General features: G+C 56.2%; 8 protein-coding genes across 8 annotated transcripts; 7 read left to right on the forward strand and 1 right to left on the reverse strand.

Moving 5' to 3' along the window:
• Window positions 1-1,650: 1,650 nt before the first annotated feature.
• DICSQDRAFT_52722 (uncharacterized protein) lies at window positions 1,651-2,577 on the forward strand (the record flags this gene model as incomplete). The annotated part of the gene is made up of 5 exons (XM_007362488.1): window positions 1,651-1,810; window positions 1,866-1,968; window positions 2,003-2,058; window positions 2,109-2,218; window positions 2,428-2,577. The coding sequence occupies 5 exons, from the start codon at window positions 1,651-1,653 to the stop codon at window positions 2,575-2,577; spliced, it is 579 nt and encodes a 192-aa protein (XP_007362550.1).
• Window positions 2,578-3,796: 1,219 nt separating this feature from the next.
• DICSQDRAFT_144503 (general substrate transporter) lies at window positions 3,797-6,356 on the forward strand (the record flags this gene model as incomplete). The annotated part of the gene is made up of 10 exons (XM_007362489.1): window positions 3,797-3,865; window positions 4,225-4,402; window positions 4,524-4,592; window positions 4,655-4,712; window positions 4,773-4,997; window positions 5,065-5,294; window positions 5,365-5,521; window positions 5,576-5,892; window positions 5,965-6,026; window positions 6,129-6,356. 10 exons carry the CDS (start codon window positions 3,797-3,799, stop codon window positions 6,354-6,356), a joined length of 1,593 nt encoding a protein of 530 aa, XP_007362551.1.
• A 462-nt stretch (window positions 6,357-6,818) lies between these two features.
• Window positions 6,819-11,298, forward strand: DICSQDRAFT_152971 (P-loop containing nucleoside triphosphate hydrolase protein; the record flags this gene model as incomplete). Its single annotated transcript, XM_007362490.1, has 16 exons — window positions 6,819-6,873; window positions 6,933-7,245; window positions 7,312-7,704; window positions 7,763-7,854; window positions 7,906-7,956; window positions 8,019-8,108; window positions 8,161-8,432; window positions 8,505-8,606; window positions 8,668-9,092; window positions 9,163-9,244; window positions 9,296-9,362; window positions 9,437-9,488; window positions 9,555-9,690; window positions 9,755-9,876; window positions 9,929-10,188; window positions 10,252-11,298. 16 exons carry the CDS (start codon window positions 6,819-6,821, stop codon window positions 11,208-11,210), a joined length of 3,471 nt encoding a protein of 1,156 aa, XP_007362552.1. The 3' UTR covers window positions 11,211-11,298.
• A 657-nt stretch (window positions 11,299-11,955) lies between these two features.
• DICSQDRAFT_144495 (uncharacterized protein) lies at window positions 11,956-12,363 on the forward strand (the record flags this gene model as incomplete). The annotated part of the gene is made up of 1 exon (XM_007362491.1): window positions 11,956-12,363. One exon carries the CDS (start codon window positions 11,956-11,958, stop codon window positions 12,361-12,363), a length of 408 nt encoding a protein of 135 aa, XP_007362553.1.
• Window positions 12,364-12,480: 117 nt separating this feature from the next.
• On the forward strand, window positions 12,481-12,917 carry DICSQDRAFT_18425 (uncharacterized protein; the record flags this gene model as incomplete). The annotated part of the gene is made up of 3 exons (XM_007362492.1): window positions 12,481-12,516; window positions 12,599-12,784; window positions 12,846-12,917. Coding segments are annotated over 3 exons (294 nt in total), but the record flags the coding sequence as incomplete, so codon positions are not given.
• Window positions 12,918-13,505: 588 nt separating this feature from the next.
• DICSQDRAFT_100076 (uncharacterized protein) lies at window positions 13,506-14,717 on the forward strand. The gene is made up of 6 exons (XM_007362493.1): window positions 13,506-13,607; window positions 13,677-13,723; window positions 13,778-13,810; window positions 13,878-14,035; window positions 14,090-14,264; window positions 14,333-14,717. Exons 1-6 carry the CDS (start codon window positions 13,544-13,546, stop codon window positions 14,555-14,557), a joined length of 702 nt encoding a protein of 233 aa, XP_007362555.1. The 5' UTR covers window positions 13,506-13,543; the 3' UTR covers window positions 14,558-14,717.
• A 3,396-nt stretch (window positions 14,718-18,113) lies between these two features.
• DICSQDRAFT_124929 (uncharacterized protein) lies at window positions 18,114-18,815 on the reverse strand (the record flags this gene model as incomplete). Its single annotated transcript, XM_007362494.1, has 1 exon — window positions 18,114-18,815. The coding sequence occupies one exon, from the start codon at window positions 18,813-18,815 to the stop codon at window positions 18,114-18,116; it is 702 nt and encodes a 233-aa protein (XP_007362556.1).
• Window positions 18,816-19,765: 950 nt separating this feature from the next.
• DICSQDRAFT_100077 (ribonuclease H-like protein) lies at window positions 19,766-21,734 on the forward strand (the record flags this gene model as incomplete). Its single annotated transcript, XM_007362495.1, has 6 exons — window positions 19,766-19,828; window positions 19,898-20,175; window positions 20,296-20,489; window positions 20,557-20,795; window positions 20,914-21,472; window positions 21,536-21,734. The coding sequence occupies 5 exons, from the start codon at window positions 19,766-19,768 to the stop codon at window positions 21,382-21,384; spliced, it is 1,245 nt and encodes a 414-aa protein (XP_007362557.1). The 3' UTR covers window positions 21,385-21,472; window positions 21,536-21,734.
• Between the last annotated feature and the right edge of the window lie 814 nt (window positions 21,735-22,548).

Below are 22,548 nucleotides of genomic sequence, written 5' to 3' on the forward strand. Positions count from 1 at the left end.
CCGACGCGTGCCAAAGGACGCTGAAGGGTCGGCAATGGGAAAGTTGTACTTGCTCAGAGGTTCTACAGCCCTTTGACAAAGAACGATTTGAGGCGGTGCCCGTAGTGAGAGCATGATCATGTATATGCGACTGCACCTTTACTATGGTACCTCCTGTTTAGATCAGGGTACAGGATCCCCTGGGGGCCAATGGGCACTCAAATACAGACATGGAAGTACCGCACGCATATCCATACTTCAAAACATTGTGGATTTACCTGGGTACGCGTGTGGTCAACCAACAGGGCCGTGATGCGCTGTCATGGAGTAGTCCCTGTGACCGTGATATGGCCTGTTTAGGCAGGTCGGGTGGTTTAGACGCCGGAGAGAAAAAAATCCGCGCGTTCACGGACTTATGCAAGGCGCTGTATTCCCCCTTCATGTAGTGCTCTGTATACCTCGTAGCTAATGAATACGTCCTGCATACAACCATCACGGCGGCATACACTGAGGCTCAAAAATCTGCGGAAAGCGAGGCAGCGTCTAGACGTCTAGCTACCGAATGTAAGTAGTGATATTGAATATAGAGCTGGTGAGCGTCTCACATTATTTACAGGCTCAACAACGCATATGGGCTCCCTGGGAGGTACTCCATTGCAAGGAGGCTTCTGTGACCCTGTTAGGCAGCATCAGTATGAGGACACTGATGCAAACAACGACACAAATTTCCCTTCATCATCAGAATCAAGCTCGGATCTCTCTTCAATTTTTTGCTCTCATACTGGCAAATGCCAAAGACAGAGAGGAGAGTCTGACATGAGAGCGATGCTGGATGAGGAACTTGGGGTATGAAACATCTTGGACAGGGATGCCGATGGAGAGCCTGCTATGGACATTTTGGGGACAATTGATGGCGCAGGGAGGGACCAACCAGATTCATATACTAGTACTGTACTCGGAATATGATGCATATTGCTATATTGACAAAGGGGAGTGGTGAGAGTAGGCGAGAGGGTAGGAGGACAAAGGCGGATTGGCAATGCGGTCAGAGGGATTGGAGCGCTGATCTTGCACTATTAGAAGATAGTATGGATGCGGAGGAAACCTTCTACCAAATTTCAAGTCAAACGGACGAGCGGGGAGAGCTCGACAATTCAGACCACGGGGAGGACGAGCGGACAGAGGGATTAGGCGCTGACGTAGGGGAAGAGCGTCGTCGGAGCCGCTGGGTCGCCGAAGGTCGTCGACAGGCATGTGAGCGTGCGAAAGTTTACCATTGGCCTTGTCGACATGTAGACGGGATTACTATACCTGTCAACCTGGTCAACGGTTGCGTCAACCCGCACACCACTGAGCCCGGCCGATGCGCCGCCAGTCAGCTTACTACTGCCTGCGTTGCTGGACACTAATACATTACGCATGGGGCGATTACTGTGGCCAGGACCGCCTGGAAGGCCTTACCCTATGCATGGTGAATGGCATCAACTAACGGTCCTCCTCTGTCCGCCGTATACTATGTAGCCTGCTACTGGTAAGCGGGAATTGCCGAAGTTCGCGTCAATGCACATGAGCGCGACGGAGCTGGAGCACAGCGCGCGAAGGACGCGTTGTGGCTCTGACCGCGACGACGCGCTGAGCCTTGATGCGAGCGCACTGTCCCCCGCATCTCCGATGACCGACAACATCAATGAGCTGCCCAAGGAGCTGAACCCAGCTCAACTACAGAGTAGGTTTATTGCCCTAGCTCAGGTTGGGATCAATTACTTCGGTCAATCGGCGGAGTTGAAGGGCTGCATCAACGATGCCCGCAATGTCACGCGTTACCTCCAGCGTAAGTCGCCATTTGGTACCATACGTTGGCTCGGTGGCTAAACACGATTGCGCAGAGCTTTATGGATACCGAGAGGAAGACATCGTTCTCTTGACAGATGACGCTCAGAACCCCCGTCAGATCCCGACCAGGGACAACATCATGAGTCTGCTGGTTGTGTGTGCTGACCGGCGCCTCACCACACGCCCGCAGATCCATGCAATGGCTAGTACGCAACGTGCAACCTAATGACTCCCGTTTCTTCCACTGTGCGTTGGCATATATTGTCCTTGGTCTCAATATCTCAGTAGAGGGACAGACTCCGGGCACGGTGGACAAACCAAAGATCTGGACGGCGATGAGGCAGATGGCTACGACGAAGTCAGTTATCCCGTTGACTTTCAGCAAGCAGGTCACCTCGTAGACGATGTGAGAGCAGTGTCAGTTCGACATTTGTATCCGTCATTGGAACGACTGCACAGATGTATCCGTTGTAGCGCCCGAAAACACCGCAGACAGTTCAATACGTCTGACGGATACATCCGTGTCCAGACGGATACAACTGTCGAACTGACAACCTATGATGTGAGCTTCGTGGTCTCCCTCTCTCTTGATCTGCGTTCTCAAATTCGTTTCAGACGATGCATGAGACTATGGTTCGACCTTTTCCCGCAGGTTGCCGCTCGACCGCGATATTCGACGTATGTTCAGAATCGTGCTTGGTGCTGAGCTATGCCTCTGACATTTATCTTCATGTAGTCTTGTCACTCGGGCTCGGTTCTCGGTGAGCCTGGCCCCAGGGGAGGCCCCAACCTCGGCACTACTCGCCGTTGGAACCTTCGGCTGATATGTAGGTCTCAACCGGACCAGGTTCGGTCACTTCTCCCGGTGCGCAAACCTCTGGCCCCATGACCGTTTTCTCGTGCAGAAGCCGTACTCGTCCCTGGGTCGGACGCCATCCAATGACTCCTTGGCTCGACGGACATAAATACCAGTACAGTCGACACCATAATAACCCATACCCCTTGGGATAAGCCCCGAAGTATCAGGTTATGGGCTTAGGGAGGTCGAGCGCCCGTTGAAGCGCTCGGATAAGGGCTCCCAGTCCCGGGTGACACCAGGGATTGCTATCGGCGTTGCAACGTTGAGCCTTTAAACTGTCTAGGAGCGTTGTGAAACGTCAGAAGGTCATTATAACTGAAAGCACATAGCGTGTGCATGTAAAATCATCCGTTTGAAAGCCTCTCGCATTGGTTGATATATGGGTTATCCTGGCCCCGAAGGCCATGGGGTATGGACTATTCCTGGCCACTAGAAGTGGCTCAGGACTCAAGTGCAGTAAATGCAAGTCCCGGAGGGGGGTGCCAACTGGCAGGGAAGGTGTTTCAGATTGACGTTTTACTAGGACCTCTAACACTCAAGTGATCTTTGCGGAAATGTGGTTGACTGTTGGAGCACTGTGTGATCCTTTATGGTAGTTGGTCACCGATATCTTGCTTCCATGACTTCTATGGCTATCAGCGCCGATGGAACGTCTGCAGGGCCGCGGTGGGGCGGAGGGATGTTTGCTGGCCAAATCTATAGCTAGGTGTTCGAGTCGGTCTCATTGGAATGTACTACTGAACTATGTAACAGGAAAGAACAGACCGCGCTGAATTTTCTCCGCTCGGAGGGCACACTTGTCCGTCCAGCGCTATATTCTATCTCCCAGTCGTTGCCAGGACTGCCCGGAGGGCCATACACTATAACAGTATTATGGGTTATGTAGGCAATTCCCCCCTATACCGACTCGGGAGACGGGGATTTCTATGGGCTCTTACAGGCTATGGGTTAGGACAGGTATGGGTTATTACGGCGTCGACTGCAGGCGGCTGCACACAGAAGTTTCGTGCTTGTCTCTTTGACGCGACCCTCCATACTCCGCCGTGTCTCGCGCCCTCGCTCCTGCGTGCGCATCGACGACCACTCTGATAGCGCAACCCTCTTTACGACACCACCTTTGACGACATGGCTGGAGGCGGAACAATTGCCGCAACCTCGAAGCGTCGCAAGAACCTGGCAGGCCCATCTGGTTGGGTATGTCTTCTGTTCTTCGCTTGCCTTATTTTCATGAGAGCCCCCGCCTGCATACTGCTGGTTGTGTCTGACATCACGTCTCTCTCAGGCCGGCCTGCTTGCGAACGCCAGGGTTTTCGCCATCGCTATCTTCGCCTCGCTAGGTGGTCTGTGAGTGTCCAGTTTTCGACATGTCGCGATAGTCCCCATACTGACAGAGTATCCCTCTAAGGTTGTATGGTGAGTGGAAGGATCTTACGATACGCGCTCCAATTTGACATTGCTGACTGAGCCGATAGGGTACAATCAGGTGCGTACGATGGGTAGTCCCACGGCAGGAGCGCAGCCCACTGATTCTTCGGCGTTACGATATTGTACAGGGTGTATTTTCCGGCGTGCTCGGAATGTATTCCTTCGACCAACGGATGGCGTCGGTGGTGGACAATACGGGGAAAAAGGGCTGGTTTGTCGCTATCCTCGAACTTGGCGCGTGGTTCGGCGTGCTTTGCACTGGTTACTTGGCCGACAGATTCTCCCGAAAGTACACCATCGTTGGGGGTGCGTGTGCCATTCCTTGTAGTCTCCCCTTCGCGATGGAGGTTGGAGCACCGCGGGGATCAGATTGCTGACTTGATTTCCGGTTCGGGCTTTTGATGCTGATCTGGTGCGAATTGTTCAGCCGTTATCGTTCTCTGCATTGGCGTCATTGTGCAGACCGCCGCCTTCCACCCGTCGTCTACTTACGGAGGTGAGTCCGGACGTTCTGGTGGACTCAGTCCGGAAACTGTGCCTGACATGCCTTCCTTGCAGGCCGGTTCGTCACCGGTTTGGGCGTCGGCTCGCTGAGTATGGCCGTCCCGCTCTACAAGTATGTTTTGAAAGCTGTCATGTAACTGATGCGAATGCGGGGGTTGACATGGCTTCTTAGCGCGGAGCTCGCACCTCCGGAGGTGCGCGGCAGTCTCGTCGCGCTCCAGCAGCTCGCGATCACGTTCGGTATCATGGTCTCTTTCTGGATCGACTACGGCACGAATTACATCGGCGGTACTACCACCGGCCAGAGCGAGTCGGCATGGCGAATCCCGCTTGGCCTGCAGCTTGTGCCTGCTGTCATTCTCGGTGTTGGCACCTTGTTCATGCCTTTCTCGCCCAGGTACGCTGTCCCACACGCTCACCTGGAACCTACACGTACTCACCATCTGAACGATACTGTTCACTAGGTGGCTCGTCAACAACGGTCGTGATGACGAGGCGCTCCAGGTGCTCAGTCGTGCGCGCCGCGCGGCTCCCAACTCGGACCTCGTTCAGATCGAGTTTTTGGAGATCAAGGCGCAGTACCTCTTTGAGAAGGAGACGGCAGCTCTCAAGTACCCGGATCTCCAGGACGGATCGTGGAAGTCGGACTTCAAGCTCGGCCTGTACGACTACATCAGTCTTCTCCGCTACAGGCGTACGTCATCTGCACAGCACTGTGCATATTCTCGGGAACAAGGCACTCACCTTCTGTTTTTGCGATGCAGCGCTCTTGTACCGTGTGGCCGTCGGCACGTTGACGATGTTCTTCCAGCAATGGACGGGTGTCAACGCGATCCTGTACTACGCGCCGACCATCTTCCAGGAGCTTGGTCTGACGGGCAGCACAAATTCGCTTCTCGCCACCGGTGTCGTTGGCATCGCGTACGTCTCTGCCTAACCCGAACTCGTGCCTGTTAACTCATGGAGTGTCTGTAGTATGTTCCTCGCGACGATTCCCGCCGTCATTTGGGTCGACCAAGCCGGTCGTAAGCCGGTCCTCATCTCGGGGGCATTCCTCATAGCGGCATGCCATTTCATCGTTGCTATCCTCTCGGGGCTGTACGAAGACTCCTGGCCCGCGCACCGTGCGGCCGGCTGGGCTGCGTGTGCGCTGGTGTGGATCTTCGCCATCGGTTTCGGCTACTCGTGGGGGCCTTGCGCTTGGATTGTCGTCGCCGAGATCTGGCCGCTGTCTGTGCGCGGCAAGGGCATGTCGATCGCCGCGTCGTCCAACTGGATGAACAACTTCATCGGTAAGCACACGAGCGCGCCTCGTCATGCGCCGTCATAACGTGGGAGCGACGACTAATGCGGATTGCGTGCAGTGGGCCAGGTCACGCCGAATATGATTAGCAACATACGCTTCGGGACGTTCATCTTCTTTGGGGTGAGTGATTCCTCCCATGGCTGCTTACGAGCTTTACGTTGGGCCTGGCCTTGAAGGCGAATGACTGTCGAAGTGACTGACGGTGGCGGCGTTTCCCCGCAGGCGTTCTCGTTCCTGGGCGGCCTGTTCATCATGTTCTTCGTGCCCGAGACGAAGGGCCTGACGCTCGAGGAGATGGACGCGATCTTCGGCTCAGTCGGGCTTGTGGCGGGCGAGCAGCAGCGCCTGGAGGAGATTGAGAGGCGCATCGGGCTCGACGCGTACAACGACCCCGACCCGGACCGCGCTGTATCGGAGAAGAGGGATTCGGACCTCATCGAGAAGGCGTGAGCTTCTCGAGAGGAAAACCGTCGCTAGGCTCTCACCTTTGTGGGATGGATGCGGTGGATTTAGTCGATGATGATGATTTTGCTAGTTATGATGACATCGGCGCTGTAATCGTGTCGCAGCTTGTTGGGCGACCGCTTCTGCCTCGACATGATCTGATGGTGCTCCTAGTTGTATTCTGTGTATTTGTAGCTAGTTCTATTCACGCACCTCATGTACGTAGTCCGGATCTCGGAGTGTGTAATGGATGAAACACAGGGTTGGCATCTGCATGGTAAGTCTTCCTTCTCGTGTTGCTGTCCGCCCCAGGCCAAGTCCACTAGTGAGCGGGGTTTGCCGAAGTTCCCGTCAATGCACGTGAGCGCGACAGAACACGTGGAGCACAGCGCGCGAAAGACGCGTCGTGGCTTTGACCGCGACGACGCGCTCGGCCCTGACCCGAGCGCACTCTTCCCTCCATCTCCGATGGCGGACAACATCAATGAGCTGCTGAAGGAGCTGAACCCAGCTCAACTCCAGGGTAGGTTCATTTACCCATATGTACCTGCTTCAGTCGCTCACTGGGAGCCACCGCACCAGCCGTCCAGCACCCGCCGCAAATACCCCTTCAGATTCTCGCAGGACCGGGAAGCGGAAAGACCAAGGTGCTCACCATGCGCATTGCGCACCTTATCACAAACTGCTACCACCCACCATGGTCCATCTGTGCCGTCACCTTCACGAACAAGGCCGCGAACGAGATGCGCGAGCGGCTCGTCAAGCTCGTCGGCAAGGACAACACGGCCCAGATCAGGATGGGGACCTTCCACGCCCTCTGCTGCAACTTCTTGAGGAGATACGCCAGATACGTGGGGATCGAGGGGAACTTCACCGTGTGTGATGCGGACGAGAGGTATGTGGCTCATGGTTATGGCTCAAGACCTTCCTTCCAAACCGGATGTATGCGTGTGGTTCCTAGCAAGAAGATTGTCGCGAAGCTATTGAAGCCACACCAGGAGCGACTGAAGGGTCGCAACCTCACTCTCAAGGAGGCTACCGTGCTGTCTATGATCTCGAAGCTCAAGGCCAAGGGTATGACTGCCGACGATGCCCTGGCAAAGGTCGCAGAGGCTAACGCACGCCCTGCGGAGGAGCGGATAAGGAGGAGGATGGAGCGCGGTGCTAATGACAATGCTAATTTGCTGGAGGGCGATCTCGGGGAAATCATCGCAGCCATATACAAAGAGTACGAGAAGACGCTTCGGGAAGCTAACAGCCTTGACTTCGATGACTTGCTCGTGTTCGGGGTCAGGATGTTTGCCGGGCACAAGAAGGCGTCGGCATGGTGCCGCCATGTCTTGGTGGACGAATAGTGAGCGCATTTATGGTCGATTTATCACGGCTTTGGGGATTTTGACTGCATGCTACAGCCAGGACACCAACACCACACAATATGAGCTCATGAAACACATCGCACAGGTGTCGAAATGCGTAACCATCGTAGGAGACCCTGACCAGTCCAGTAAGCGAAATATCTGCCATCGTACAGCTTTCAACTTACTGGGCTCTACAGTCTATGGATGGCGATCCGCAGAGATCACGAATCTAGCTAACATGCAGCGAGGTGCGTAGCGCATACATGCATGTGCCGATGACTGTCTTATGCAGCGCTATCTCATTTCATAGACTTTCCAAATACGCAACAGATATACCTCGAGACCAACTATCGCTCCACCGCGTCAATCCTCGCTGCCAGCATGGCCATTATCTCGCAAGGTAAGCGAACCGCAGTTCCCTTCGATCCCAATGGTTCCTTACCTGCCGACAGACAAGAACCGCATACAGAAGACACTCAACACCTCGCATCCCAAGGGCCCCCTCCCAGTCCTCCGCGCGTTCCCGATGGAGCAGGTCGAGGCCGGCTTCATCGCCGCAGAGATCAAGAGGATCATCGCCTTCACGGGGGGCATGCTCACCTGGAGCGACTTCGTCGTCTTGTTGCGCTACAACGCGCACTCGCGAGTCATCGAGGCCGCCTTGCAGAAGGAGGGCATCCCGAACAGGGTATTGGCAGGGCATAAGTTCTTCGAGCGCATGGAGGTGGGTTTGCTCCTCACAGCGCTCCAGGCGAGCCTCGCTGGCTGACCAGAGCCCGCGTCGTCGCCGTCGCAGGTCAAGGACGTTCTCGCCTACCTCCAGCTCATCGACAACCCAGCGTTCGTCCCCGCCTTCACGAGGGTTGTGAACGTCCCCTCGCGGACAGTCGGCGAGAAGGTGCGCGCATATACTCATCATCCCTCTCCCATCCTCCAGCCTGATCGCAGACCTTATATAGACCGTAGCCGAGCTGCTCCACCGCGCCTCTCAGCTCAAGCTCCCGCCGCTCACCGTCGTCGAGCGCATCGTCGAGGGCAAGATCCCCGACATCAAGCCGCCCGTGAAGCGCAAGCTCTCCTCGTTCGTCGACACGCTCCGCGACCTCCGCCGGTACGCGCACGAGGGCATGTCGCCCACGAAACTCATCACCGCGCTCGTCGACCTGGTGGGCTACCAGGAGCACCTGCGGAAGACGCAGCCGGATCACGAGAGCCGATGGGAGAACGTGCAGGAGCTGATCAACTTCGCGAGCGAGGTGGAGAACGGGATGGACGCGAAGGCGGGGAGAAGGATGGAGGATGCGGCGGAGAGGGCGCATGAGGAGCTGTGGGGGGATGGGTTGGGGGAGTGGGATCGGGACCAGGTTGAAGAGGACGGCGAGGGGTGCGTATCTCACGCTTGAGCTGAGGAAACTCGCACATCTGGGAGTCTGACGACACTTGGCGCCGGCCAGGGATACGCCTTTGCGGCATTTCTTGCAGGCGTCGATGTTGTCGACGGATACCGAGACGCCGGAGGATGAGAAGAGCAAGGACGTGAGTTGCAAACGAGCCGGACCTGTCTTGTGTTACTGACGAGGTGGATAGAAAGTGACGATATCGACGTGCCATGCGGCGAAGGGCCTTGAGTGGGCCGTGGTCATGATACCTGCTGGTACGTCTCCACAACAAGTATAGCCGTGTCCTCAATCCAGACGATTGATGACAATATGTCGGACCCGTGTACAGTCGAGGACGGCGTTTTCCCTTCAGCACGCTCAGAAGACACGGAAGAAGAACGGTAAGTACGACTCATGGTCGTCTTCCCTGTACCCGTTCAAGACTCACCCCGCACTATGCCTTACAGACGGTTGCTCTATGTGGCATGCACTCGAGCGCAGGGTCTATTATACCTGACTCATGCGACGTCGCGCATGATCGCCGGCGAGCAGAAGCCCACGGATTTATCCCCCTTCATCGCCGAAGTACGCGGCGACCACCAGGTTGGTGTCTTCGCCTACTAGATCGCCGCACATAGGCTGATGGGGCGGGAACATGCGTCTACAGACGAGAGGTGTCTTTTCAGAGGAACTCCCTTCTCTCCCTGGGCAAGACCGGACGACGATCTGCAAAGTCCTCGGCCGTCCGCCCCCGGACGAGACCGAGGTCAAGCGGAGAGTGGCAGAGTTGTGCGTCCTTCCTTTCTTTAGACGATACCCAAACTGAAGAGGTGCCCTGCAGTACGCAGACGGGCCGACATCCTGTGTGGGGGATGAACGCCCCTTTCCGAGACGTACCTGGCGTACCGCACAATGGTTATGCCGTGCCCGCGCGGTACCCTGGCCAGCAGGCGCAAGCGGGACAGCAATCTTGGGGTGGTGGTGGCGGTGGACAGCGATTGGGAGGAGTCCCTGGCTCTATTGTTGAGCCTGATCCTGACGGCTTGGAAGCTGTGCTCGGTACGGCTGGGCCCGTCAAACGAGACCCAGATGGGCCTCAAGGTATGGCAGATCCGTGCTGTTCATGCGACACGGGCTTACAACGCATACAACGTATATTCGCAGAACCTCCGATGTTCGTAGCGAGCAGCATCCTCCATTTCAACAACGCACACCGCGCGGGCATCATCCAGAGTGCACAGCAGGCATCGACTGCCGCTCAGCTATCAAACCAAGCCGCGCGTGCTCACGCGAAACTTTCTTCTACACCGTCCAGCAGCCGCAAGGGCAGCGCGAACCTTCAGGCACCTCTTGCTTCCTCCAGCAGCCGGGTTGTGAATACGGCCAGCTCCCCCGCGTCCAGAGGCGATATTCGCGATTGGTTCGGACAGCAAGACGTCGACTCGCAGGGCTTGGACCTTTCGTCGAAGGCCAAGGGGAAGGCAAGAGCAGCCGAGGCTTATCTAGCTATGTCATCTTCGAAGGCTACGCCGACACCAGCCAAACCTGCGTCGAGGGTACCTGCTCGTCCTTTAGGCATGACGGCGAGTGTAGCCCGTGTGAAGATGGAGAAGACCGAGCCTACTCTCGTCAAGACAGAGCATCTGGAACCTAGCCAGCTGAGGCTGAAGCGAGAACCCTCAATAGAAGAGCCTCCTCTAGGTTTAACGCAACGAGTGAGGCCTGCCGGAGTGCAGGGCAAGTCAATTTCAGGACGTATCAAGTCTGAACGATTCGACCTTGAGCTCCCGAGCGGACGACAACCTCTCGTGGAGGCTACACCGGCTTCCCTCGCTCGCTCCTCAACCTTCTCGCCACGTTCGGTTCCAGGCACAGGCCGCGTAGTCACCGTTAAACCTCCGTCTACCCCATCTCCCTTCTCTTCTGGCCAATCTCTACCATCGTCAAGCTCCGCTTCGAGCAGCAAGTCCCCGTCCGCGGCACCGGTGGAGATAATCGACGTAGATGCCCTAGATGATCCTCCCGTGAAGCCAATGACGACGAAGCGGCGACTTGGGATGGGTCGTGCAACAAGGGGCTACGCGAACAAGAAGTTCAAGCCACTTATGCCGAACGGCCCATGAACGACTGCCGCATGTCTCCTGAGCGTAGTTCGGCCACTTCGACATTGGTATCAGTACCATCTGCGTTCTTCGCACTGCTATGTTTTCCCGTCATGACGTCTTTCCCCTCGGATCATCGTGTACCTTGATGTAGTTATAACATGCTATCGCCCTCGACCTTATTCGCGCGCGATACACGTGTTGGACCAACAACGTCCGGAAAACGCCAGGGCGTGACCAGTCTCGCACGTCTCCGCCTCATGTCTTCCTTGAGGCAGGCTGATGCTCGCGGCTGCAGCCCTGTAGTCGGCATCTGACGAGGCTGCGATGATTATCTGCAGCTCCCATGAGCCCTTCTCGAACCAAGAGCCCCATGCTAATTGTTTCAGGTTGCGAAGTTCTTTCTGGATGTCTGCTTGCGGAGTTAGATGAACTATCTACGCGCCGCGCTCGCAGACCTCACTGACAGCACGCACGCACGCATGCACCCGAAACGGCTGATCGTTCTGCTCGCTCGAGTAAGTTTCGACATGTGAAGTGCGGCACGCCGCAATCACGTCAGAAAACCCGCTGGAATATATTGCGCTCGTCTTGCATATGTCTCGCACCCCGAGCCCTGCTGGCTGGCTACCTCGCTCGTCTTACCACCCACCAAAACATATTCTCTCCGTCGACCACATCTGCACCCACGACCTGCACCCACGACCTGCACCCTCTACCCGTGAACCCGCCCCGCCCTTTCCGTTCCTGTGCCTCAAAGGAAAGTATGTCGTCCACACCATTCAGGAAATCCAGACATTCGCTCGAGACGTTCGACAAGCTCTTCGAGCGCGCCTTTGCGCCGCGCAACACCCTGGATCTGACACCGCTATCGCTGACGGACGACGTCAAGCGGCCGACGGTCCTGGGACCGTCGCCGCCGTCGCCGGACCGGACCCAGTTCTACTCGCCCGTGTTGTCCGAGTTCCCCATCGACTCGCACGAGGACTCGCTAGACTCGATCTGGGACGAGGTGCGGCACGCGAAGGAGGTCGAGCTCGCGTCGTCGCCGTCGAAGGTCAAGTCGCTCGACGGGGCGGTGACGTCTGGGTCGTCGCAGTCGCCCACCCTGAGGCCGGCGTCGGGCCAGCAGTCGCCGGGACGGAAGCGTGTGGCGAAGAAACGGTCGAGGTAGGCGATTCGCTTTGGCTCTGCTGCACGTCCGTCGGAGGCTAGAATGGCGCATCGCTTCTCTTTTGCACCCTTTCCCACCGGCTTGCGTCCCTGCTCCTTTTCGCATCGGTGCCCGCGCAGTGTGAATTTCCGGGAGTCGCCCGACGGGAGAAACGTGAGCCCAGAGCCTTGTCTGGTCCTTGGTCCGTCGCCGAGAGAGACCGGAGCTGAACATGCTTGTGTTGTGCGCCGTGCAGATGATGGTGACGTTCGACATGACGGGCGTGAAGAAGCAAGATATGCATGTCAGTTACCGGACAACCCGCTTGATCGTAAGCTGGAAGGTGGAGCGAACCACGGAGGAGCAGGAAGGGGACAGCGTGGTGCGGGAGAGGGAGATCAGGAGGTACAGCCATACGATCCCGCTTCCCGAGGGGACGAAGGTGAGTCGGTGAACCGCGATGGGGTTCGCGGACTAGTCTGCTGACCGGATCCGGGGGATAGTTTGAGGAAGTCCGCGCATCTAGGGATAGCCAAAGACTGACGTTGACCTTGCCGAACTCGAGGTGCGTCCGCATGGGTGGGGGCGAGGACCAGCGGCCGGAGAGCCCGGGGACGATACCCGACATTGACGTACGTGTTTCGTCAACTGCACTGGGATTCGCATCCAAGCTGAGCACGCAGTAGCGTGCCCATTCGGCAGTGACAGAGTATTATTCGTGTCGCTGATTAATGGTGTCAAGGAACAGGGATGATTGGAGGCGAAGGACGATCTACCACGACTCACATGTACATTATTCCCTCACGTTGGGCAACTTGTCGGTCGCCTCGAGGCCAAATCAGATGTACTATAGCCATGGTTTCTGCGGACATTCTGTGTTTCTCTTCGACGTCTTTCTTTCCGAGTTGCGGGCAAGGTAGGACAAAGAGCAAGGTAGGCAAGAAACATCCGGGGGACACTGAGGGCGGCTAGGAGGCAAGTCGAAGGATGGCCGCCCAATATCCTCGTGGCCTGCCGGCGCCTGTGCACAAGCCATTCACCACCTGCCTATGGAGGAAGGTGGCCTGCCATATGAGGCGGAGCGGAACGACCATTTACGCTACCAAATGGCGACGCAGTTGCCGACCACTAGTCCCATCATCCCTCTTGCTCTGACCACAACGACCAACTCAGCCTCCACCACGCTTGGACAGAGGCCTCTATGTCGTCTAAGCTCGAGCCGGCCGCGGGCACGCTGAAGCGCAAGCTTGCTCTTGATGGAGGACGTGAGTCTGCGTCACTGGCCATAGTTGCTCACCGCGTTTCTTGACATTGACACGCGTTTACTGATATAGGAGAGCTCGAGCTAGAGAACGTGGATCCTAATAATGTCGAGGCGGATGTAAGACGCGTCTCATTAACTATATGCTCATCAATTGACGCGTCTGTGGCTCAGGTGGTGGAAGCGATGAAGCGGAGGATCATCGAGGTGCATTTTTCATTGCTGCGGGTCATCATCATGCCACAGAAAATCCCACTCATCTTCGTTCTCCCAGCTCGAGGACGAGCTCGCCGCACAACCTCCTCCTGCGAAACGCGCTCGCAAGTCCGCGGTGGCCGAGGCAGCTCCCCAGGCTAGCGGCAGCGGCAACAACGCGCCGACCAAAAAAGACGAGAAGAAACACAAGGCCCATATCAAGAAGATATTCGACCAGTACGCGCTATCCATGCACTCTATTACGCGTTTGATCACTCACCACGCGCATAGTCTCAAGAAGGAATGCAGGAGCGAGAAGGTCAAGTTCCAAGGCACGCCCAAGAGCATCCGCATCGAGGAAATCATGGAGTACGCGGACTTTGAGGCGATCTTCAAGGGCAAGGGCGTCCTCATCCAGCCCACTCCGGACAACAAGCCGAAGAGCACCGTGACCATCATCGAATTCGTACGTCGTCTCACCTCTCAAGCTTGGTCCTTTTGTCGACCCGTATTGATCAACCGGATATTGCTCAGCGCTCGAAGGACCAGCTGAAAGAGCTCTTCGGCGACCAGATCGAGACGCTCAAAGGCTTCAACTGGAGCCGCGGCGGATTCCCCCACTTTGAAAAGTCCTATAAGCTCGGCCAGTGCAACGTCGAGGTGACGCACCTCGAAGTCAGCTACTCCAAGAACGGGATGAAGTGCGCCCTTAAGTTCGAGGTCCAGGAGGAGGGCGGCGGACGCTGCGGCTATTGGTGATTGGGTTCGACCATCTCCGTTATATGCGATACCTTTGTTGTGCTCCGTCTCTTCACCCCATACTTCCCCTCTACGTTAATTCTTCTTCTAGACACGTGCTACTACTTACTCGTATTCAGTATGTAATATAGCATATGAGCTGCGTTACTTTCCCGTTATTCCATCTTATACCCTGGCGTTGCGAGATTGCGTATAACCGCACCGAGGCTATTGTCAGTGACGCCAGTGTATTCTGGCGAAGTGTGTACACGGTCCGCTATTGTTGGTCATAGAGGTGCTGGATTGCCATTCTGCCGGAGGACCCAAGCCCCGCTTCCATCGTCGCCCAACTCTAAATCGCGACTATCCGATCTTCACAGGATGATGATTTTGCGGCCGCAAACGGAGGAGAGATATTTGTACCACGTTATTCTAGCAACCATCTCTGATCCGCCCTCCTCCGACCCGGTACACATATCAAACGGTTTGCGGCGCACAGCCCTCGTCTTACTGCCTCCCGCCCGGTTGCGCACGATACTCCTCAAACATGGACAGCTCTCCCTCCGATGTGCAATCCGTGAAGGGCACGCTTGGCGGTTTCAACACTCCGAAATCACGGCTCAAGCTGCAAACTGCAGCTATGCGCGAGATACGACTATTCATGATGGGTTCCTATGTACATACGAGCGAACAGCTCCCCACAAGAAATAGGAAACGAGACTGCTATACTCACCGCGACATGGTTTCGGCGCAGTTGGCTTCCCCGCCGACGCGGGTACTAGTCCCGAGGGCCACGTAGAGGCCTGCGCCACGAACGTTCGCGCTGCACGAGCGACGATCGACCGTACCTCGGGTCCGGCGTCTTGCTTCGCAGGCCCGGTGTTGCGCCTGCGAGCCGGTCCTTACGTCGATATAACCAACCATAATAATAATAACAATAATTTATCTTGAGGTCACACATTTCTTGATGGCTGCAAAGCTGGAGTCAGCATAGAGCCAGAGCGATAGTGGCGAGCAAGACATACGTTTTACTTGGTGCGACGCCCAACATTCTGTTGATGGAGCGTCGCTGTTCGCCCTTGCAGGGCATTTCGAGCTCTTGACGTGGGCCGTACAACCAACCCTGGCGCAGGACGCCCTTACGATGGGGTGGTCAACCGGGCATGATCGGCGATGGCGTCTTGAAGCCGTGCCCAACGCTCGTTCACATATTCACACATGTTTTGCGAAGTGGCGGGGCATAGGGTGGAGCGGGCATAGAGAAGTGGGAACATACCGGCCTGACAACCCCTCTTCGCGGATTGCGGGGCTCAGGCTGTTGCTGTTGGGTGGTTGAGGGAGTTGATTTGCCGTTGAGCGGCCGTCCTTGTACGGCTCCCGAGGTGTAGGTTTGGAGGCCACCGTGAAGGCGAGCACGCGGAATATAGCCGTCATGTTCGAAAGGAGACCGCCTGCGACACTGAACCAAATCAGCACCGTAGATGGGAAGGATATATGAACAGAAAAGGACGTACCATGTTGAGACGGCCTCCCGCTGACGACGCGACGCTTAGCGACTCATCAGGCGCGACCCATGTGCCTAGGGCCCACTGAAACGGCAGCCCCGTAGACGAGCCGGGATGAGATGCGCGTCGGCGCGTACGTCGTCTACCCATGCCGCTTTCGTGGCACGTTCCAGGTTGCAGCGTCCGTGCGGTTCGCCGCCCCCCGCAACTGATAGACAGTGCATGGTGGCGGGCAGGTACTGGTCCCGGTCGCACCCCGACTGACACGGCAAAGCCGACGCGGAGCACCGACGCCAGGGTCGCGCATCCGCTCCGCCGAATCGGCGCTTTGGACCCGTTGTGCGGGTGGGCCGGGCGAAACAGACTAATGACCCACACCGAAAAGGTATGCCATTGACACTACTTTGAACCACCGTCAGCACATGTCCTGGATCCGATGAGAGGGACGGGGACTCACTGATTTCGCATCGATGGCTATCGGGTGGGAGTGTCGACGCTGTAGCAAGCGTCAGTGGGGCGTCGGACGTGGTTAGGGGAAAGCTGAGCATACGATTGGTACGTCGCATCCCCACTAGTTCTGGGATGACCCGTGCAGGCCGACCGCCGCTCGGTATGTTGAAGAGCCCAGTGTCGAGCCAATGGGTTCATGTGGCCGTGGTTGAGGTAGTTGCGGTAAGAGTAGTGGGAATGAAGGAAGAGATGAGCGAGCGATCACTGAATTTATAGGTGGAAAGGGCGTCAGTATATGGAGTACTATTGTTCGTGCCGAACGCCCGCGCGACTATCTTATGTAGCGCGGAGTAGTGATTCGGATACTCAAATTACACGAGGCACACTCGACTCCTGCCCTTCAGGGTGGTAATGATTCATTTCAGTACTCCCTAAGCACTCGGCAAGTGACTCCCTGCTGTCAGTTGGACAGATCGTACCGCCTCCGTAGTCCTGATTGGAGAGATCATCAACGGAACGGCGAATTGTGGTGCGGCCCGTTGTGCTGCTGGGAACAACCTAATCCCCAACAATCATCTAGGTCTGTGGCAAACAATCGGGAAGCCATCAGTACCCATTGTGCCGCCGTCCCCAGGCTATACCACGCATGCCAACGTGAATACTTGGACCACTCACTTGTAGCAGTCTTTCCCGAAGTACGTATGCTAAGGAGCCCTTGCAAAGAGAGCTTGCTTCCCATCGCAGAATGTCAGCTGATCTTGAATCAGTATTTACCTATATTTGTGCCTGTAGACGTTCTCATTGGGGATCCTTCCGTTTTCGAACGCCTACACCCTTGTTCTTGGTCGCAGTCTTCATTCAAATGGAACCTCTTTCAAATCACCGCCGTAGATACGTGTATCCGTTTCAGTCTCAGTAATTTTGTCCATTCTATCTGAAACGAACGAAAAGGTCAGGGTCGAACTCAAGATGCACCTATGATCATCGGAGTTCGGCCGCCGACTATCGATAGAAGTTCCAACAGCTGCCAGACTATCATGACCGTCGTGAGTAGTGGGTGCTTCTTGTGAAATGAGTGCGTGATGCGCAACGCAGGCCAGATGGGTGTGTGTTGACTGGCGTCCGACAGGAAAGATTCGTCGGGAGGCTCGTCATAACTAGTCTTCTCACTGTATGATGGGATGGTATTGAACGGCCTGCCTAATGTCTGTTACAGCCTTGACGACCTGAGCGAGATGGTGGGACCTAGGCGTTAGCATCATACATTTATCGAATACAATAGGAATGACCTCCATGCCAAACAATCATTACTGCCCAAATGCTGGGCGATACCTGCACGCGCGACGTGCCCATCAGGCAAGACAGTGATCGGATCCGAGTACTACTTCCCGCTCGCGAGCGTATGGACGTTTCTCCCGCGTGGGGGACGCCAACTCTACCTCACCCCTGCGCCCCGAATAAATCGTCTCGATAAGGACGGGCTCGTGCCGGGTGTCAACCGCGACGGGCGGGGCGACCTCTGACAGCCCGGGCTCGAGCATCATCTAGTTCCAGTGACGCTCCTTGAACGTCTCCGCGTCCGCGTCGGGAACCTTGTCGTTCGCGCCGTCGTTCTCGTGCACTTAGCGCGTGGTCTTCTCCTCGTGGCCCCCGTCGATAAGGTAGCTAGAGAGGACGGGCTCGCAGTGCTTCCAGCCGCCCTGCGTCGCGATGGCGAGCGCGGATGAGACCGCGGCGGCGATGGGTAAGGAAATGTCGTTGTCGGCGTCGATCTCGCAGCGCGCTTGTTCGATGGTGCGCGCGAGGGGCGGTGGGTCTGTGGCGGAGACGGTGACGCCGTCGCAGAAGCGAGGGAGGTGGGTTGATCTGGATTGAGGCTGGAGTGAGGAGGGTAAGTGCTCATCCAAGGGGCTGGAGTGGGGTTCTGACGGGCGCTTTGAATAGATGAACCTGAAAGGAGCAGGGCAGATATTTGGTTCCAACGGAGGATGCTCACCGCTCGACAATACGAACATATGTTCAAACCTGTCCGCGAACTCCTCGAGGCCGAAGCCTATCGCCTTCTTACCATACCGACTGTAAGAATACTCGACGGGGGGCGTGCCGGGTGCATGCGCAAAGGACGGGATGATGGCGAGGTCTCCGTCGCTGTATACCCGTTTGATCGTCACAATCGCGTCGAGGTCGGGCGTGCCGCTCGCATAGGCCTCGCGGACGACGGACGCGACGTCCTTGAGAAGTGCAATGAAGGAGTCCTGTTGATTTTTTCTCTTAAATGTCGCAACGGCCTTGGCGTGAGTGTCCAGTCGTTCTAGGTAAGGCATCTTGATTCGCTGGTAGAGCAGGGATTAGCAGTGCTATACGATCCTTTGCTTTCGATCTGGATCTTGTTGGGGAGCGGTATGGATTAAGCTAGCAAGCCTGTCATGAGGAAGAACATCCGACTCATAGTTCGGGAGGGGGTCAGGGTGAGTCTGCAAAAATCTCAGACTGCCTAGCATAGGTCCAGCTGCCACTGGAAGAGAATGATGGTAGGGTGCAGGGGTTTAAGCCAGCGTTGATAAAGATGCAATCTGATCGCCCTGCATCGTCCAAGCCGAAAGCCAGGGCCGCGTGGCGAATGTCAGGTCCCATGGGGACGCCGCCGGGATGCACTGAGCTGGGCGGACGCTGTGGAGGTCACACTGTTTCGTACCAGATGCCGAGGATCCCAAGCTGTAATACGGAACGCGTCGGGGTTCGGTCGTGTCATCCGATGCTGCAACCTGACGGTCTTCATGCCCTGACTTTGGAGTAAGTACCTACTATGAGCGAATCGCACCCATCAGGCCACCGAAGTACGCCTTCATAATGCTACGATTCGCTTCCATCGTTCTCTCAAAGAAGCCCCATCTCCATCGCAAACAAGCCAATGCGATACACGCACCCGGTTGCTCATAGGACGGCGTCTTCATCACTGTTCGCGGACGTCGACCCCTCTACTGCCACATGGCCAAATATGCGACATACCGAGATGAAACTCTGGGCATTCAGGGTATCGGTGAGGGTACCCTATCGCTAGACGATGGACGGAAGTGGCCAACTTACGCGAAAGTACCGGCAGACATTCGAGGCATAACGCCCACGTGGTGGCTGTGCCTTAAAAACCCAAGTCTTGCAAGCTTTGACTGGTTTGACCGCTCATGCTACCCGCTTGAGTTCTTTCCATCTTCTGTTGAACCTCATAACCGTCTTTGGATAGTTCGACTGCGGATTCCTGGTGGACTGGAACATCATGGCTAGCGAAAAGCCTAGCAAATCTGCGCCGCCGTCTTCAAATTGGCTTGCGCTTCAGAAGGTATGTCTGCGCGATCTGTCCCGACACCTCTTCGTGACGTTCATGCAGGTTTTGCTTCCCGGTTGAAAGAAAATAGCCAGACCGAAATCCTCGGATACATCACCGAGGACCTCAGTCAGCGCGTTCGTAGCTAGAAAGCGGCGCAAGCTCTCGCACACCCCAGAAACACCCTCTACATCCACTGAGATACGCCAGACAACGACCGAGTCTCACACGTTCCCCAGAGGAGCATCCGCAGAGGCAGATGTGTTGCTTCAGGACACGGACGAGCTGAAGAATGGGGAGTCTCTCATGCAACTGCGTAGGCTGGTCATTGGCGAGGTCGAGCATCCTGCGTCTCACCAACGGTACGTTTTCTGTTCCGTCGTTCGAGTATCAATTGCTCCTCTTCTCCGAGATACGCCCCTTTTCCTCTTCATAATCAGGGATATCCAGTACATTGAGCTCACGTGCTCCACCTGTCTCAGACCTGGGAAGTACCTCGCTCTCGATTGTGAAATGGTCGGCGTCGGGATCGACGGAGCTGAGTCGTCCCTTGCGCGCGTATCATTGGTCAATTACTACGGCTTCGTCCTCCTTGACGCGTTTGTCCAACAACGCGAGCGCGTCGTCGATTACCGTACCGAATTCTCTGGCATACGACCCTCCGACATGGTGCATGGTACGTTACACTCTCGATCTCTGCATTATCACCATACCCAATGTATGCCCCTCCTTCGTGCCGACAGCCAGACCGTTCGAAGATGTACAGAAGGAAGTTGCGGACCTACTTCAGGATCGTATCCTCGTCGGACATGCCGTCCACAACGACCTGAAGGCGCTCCTTCTCTCGCATCCCCGTCCGCACACACGAGATACCCAATCGCTGGCCCACAAACACAAGATATGGCGCGGCCGACGCCCTGCGCTGCGACATCTCGCGAAGCAGGAGTTGGGCTTGACGATCCAGGGTGGGGAGCACTCTTCGGTACGTTCGGTCTCTGACCACGTCATTTGAACTCCATGGCGTTCTTGGCGCCTTCCGTGCTATCCGTCCCCCGCGAGTTTCTTGCGCGGCCAGTGTATTAATACTGTGGTATACACAGGTGACTGACGCGCGGGCCACGATGGCACTCTTTCGTCTCCACCGAAGGACATGGGAGAAGAACGTTCGTCCGCTTCCCCTGCCGCATCACAAGTCGAGTGGATCTGCAACCCCGGAGCCGTCCGCGTTGCGGAAACGCCCTCGCGCAGAATCGCTATCTCAATCATCTGATGAGCCAGGAGAAGATAGCGAGGGGCGGGAAGGTGCCACCGATATCTCAATCGCGCCCTCACAAGTCGACAAGGGTAAGGCAAAGAAGAAGGGCAAGACAAGGACTGTGAGTGCGGAGTCTTTTCCGGGCGGTGGACGGAAAGGCGTGTCCTCCGGTCTGTCAACTGTGGTCAAGCGCGCCGGTGGTTCCGCCGGTGGCAGGACGAGAGTGAAGACCAAGACGAAGGAGAAGTGGTGGAAAGACCTGGGAGGCGGTACGAGCGGGGATTCTAAGGGCAGTGTGCGGTTAAAGGTTGGCTGAGCGGTGCGTTCTATGCTATGCACACATACGGAGCAACGAGGCCCACGGTTGCAGTTGGAATAGCAAGTACGGCTTCTTTGCGACACTAGTAAGTGCTTCGGCGTTCGAAGTTCCCGTGATAAGAGAAGCTGAAGGGGCGACCATCTGACAGGCGTTAAGATATGAGTGCTTTGGTCGCCCATGTACAGGACTACATTGGTTATCTTTGACATGACGGCGGTGATTGCCTAGCACCTGACGCACCCGTGTCAGCTTCCACTGTGGATGATACGTTTGTGCTGCCAGGAGGTCTGAGTCCTACCTACGTGGTAATATGCGCAATCGGCTTGTAACAATACCTGCCCCCAAACAAAAGACAGGTTGATACTTTAATACACAGCGTGTATGTCGGGTGTTCTCTGCAGCGATGCACGCCTGCGAGTCTGTGGACAACGTGAGCAGGTGAGCCAGGATACTCCCTTCTCTGATAAACGGGTGTTTAATGCGCGTGCGTTCTCTGCATCGCGCACAAGAATAGACAGTATATGGCATGGTTCCACCACTCTCACGCTCTGTATCGCCAACAACACAGGTTCTACATAAGCGGTCGTCGGTCGAGTATCCTATCCTGTACCATCTCTTCATCTTCCCCCATCGCTACGTCTCTTTCTTGTACGGCACTTTCCCCGACATGGTTGTCTATACCGACATGGTTGGTCCCTGGGACACATACGCAGAACAACTCATGCCCCTCTGCCATGGCCACGCACCCTGGGTCCGGAGCCTGATCCTGATGTCGGCGCGATTCGCCTCGCCGACGTTGGTTACATCCGGGAAGGCCACTTTCGCTGCCTTTGCATCGCCATGAGTTCCGCAACCGACCCCGTTAATCTGAGAATCGGAGTTCCCGCCTCCTTCGAGGGTTCCACCCTCGCAATCCAATGGTGACACGTTGTCCGAATAAGATCACGCAGACGCATCTGCATAGTAAAAGCCTCCAGTCTGTATTGATATCTGCTGGCGCTTCTGTTAGGTGCGTACATTCCGTGTTATCTCATTCTGTATCTCAACGAAATCTACAGTTCCACAGGAGGCTTTGCCTCAGCGAACTTGCGTTATCAGTGTAATGAAGCTGCCGGTGCGCTGGTCGTCCTCAAAGACCCAGCCCACAAGACTACCATGGAG

The sequence above is a fragment of the Dichomitus squalens genome, assembly GCF_000275845.1.
Source record: "Dichomitus squalens LYAD-421 SS1 unplaced genomic scaffold DICSQscaffold_4, whole genome shotgun sequence".
Classification (NCBI taxonomy): Eukaryota; Fungi; Basidiomycota; class Agaricomycetes; order Polyporales; family Polyporaceae; genus Dichomitus; species Dichomitus squalens.

Bases quoted from the DNA above. Each gene is read 5' to 3' on its own strand.
- DICSQDRAFT_100076 (XM_007362493.1), top strand. From the start codon at position 13,544: ATGTCGTCTAAGCTCGAGCCGGCCGCGGGCACGCTGAAGCGCAAGCTT. The intron at 13,724-13,777 runs GTAAGACGCGTC...TCTGTGGCTCAG, and splicing joins CTAATAATGTCGAGGCGGAT to GTGGTGGAAGCGATGAAGCG. The intron at 13,811-13,877 runs GTGCATTTTTCA...TCGTTCTCCCAG, and splicing joins TGAAGCGGAGGATCATCGAG to CTCGAGGACGAGCTCGCCGC.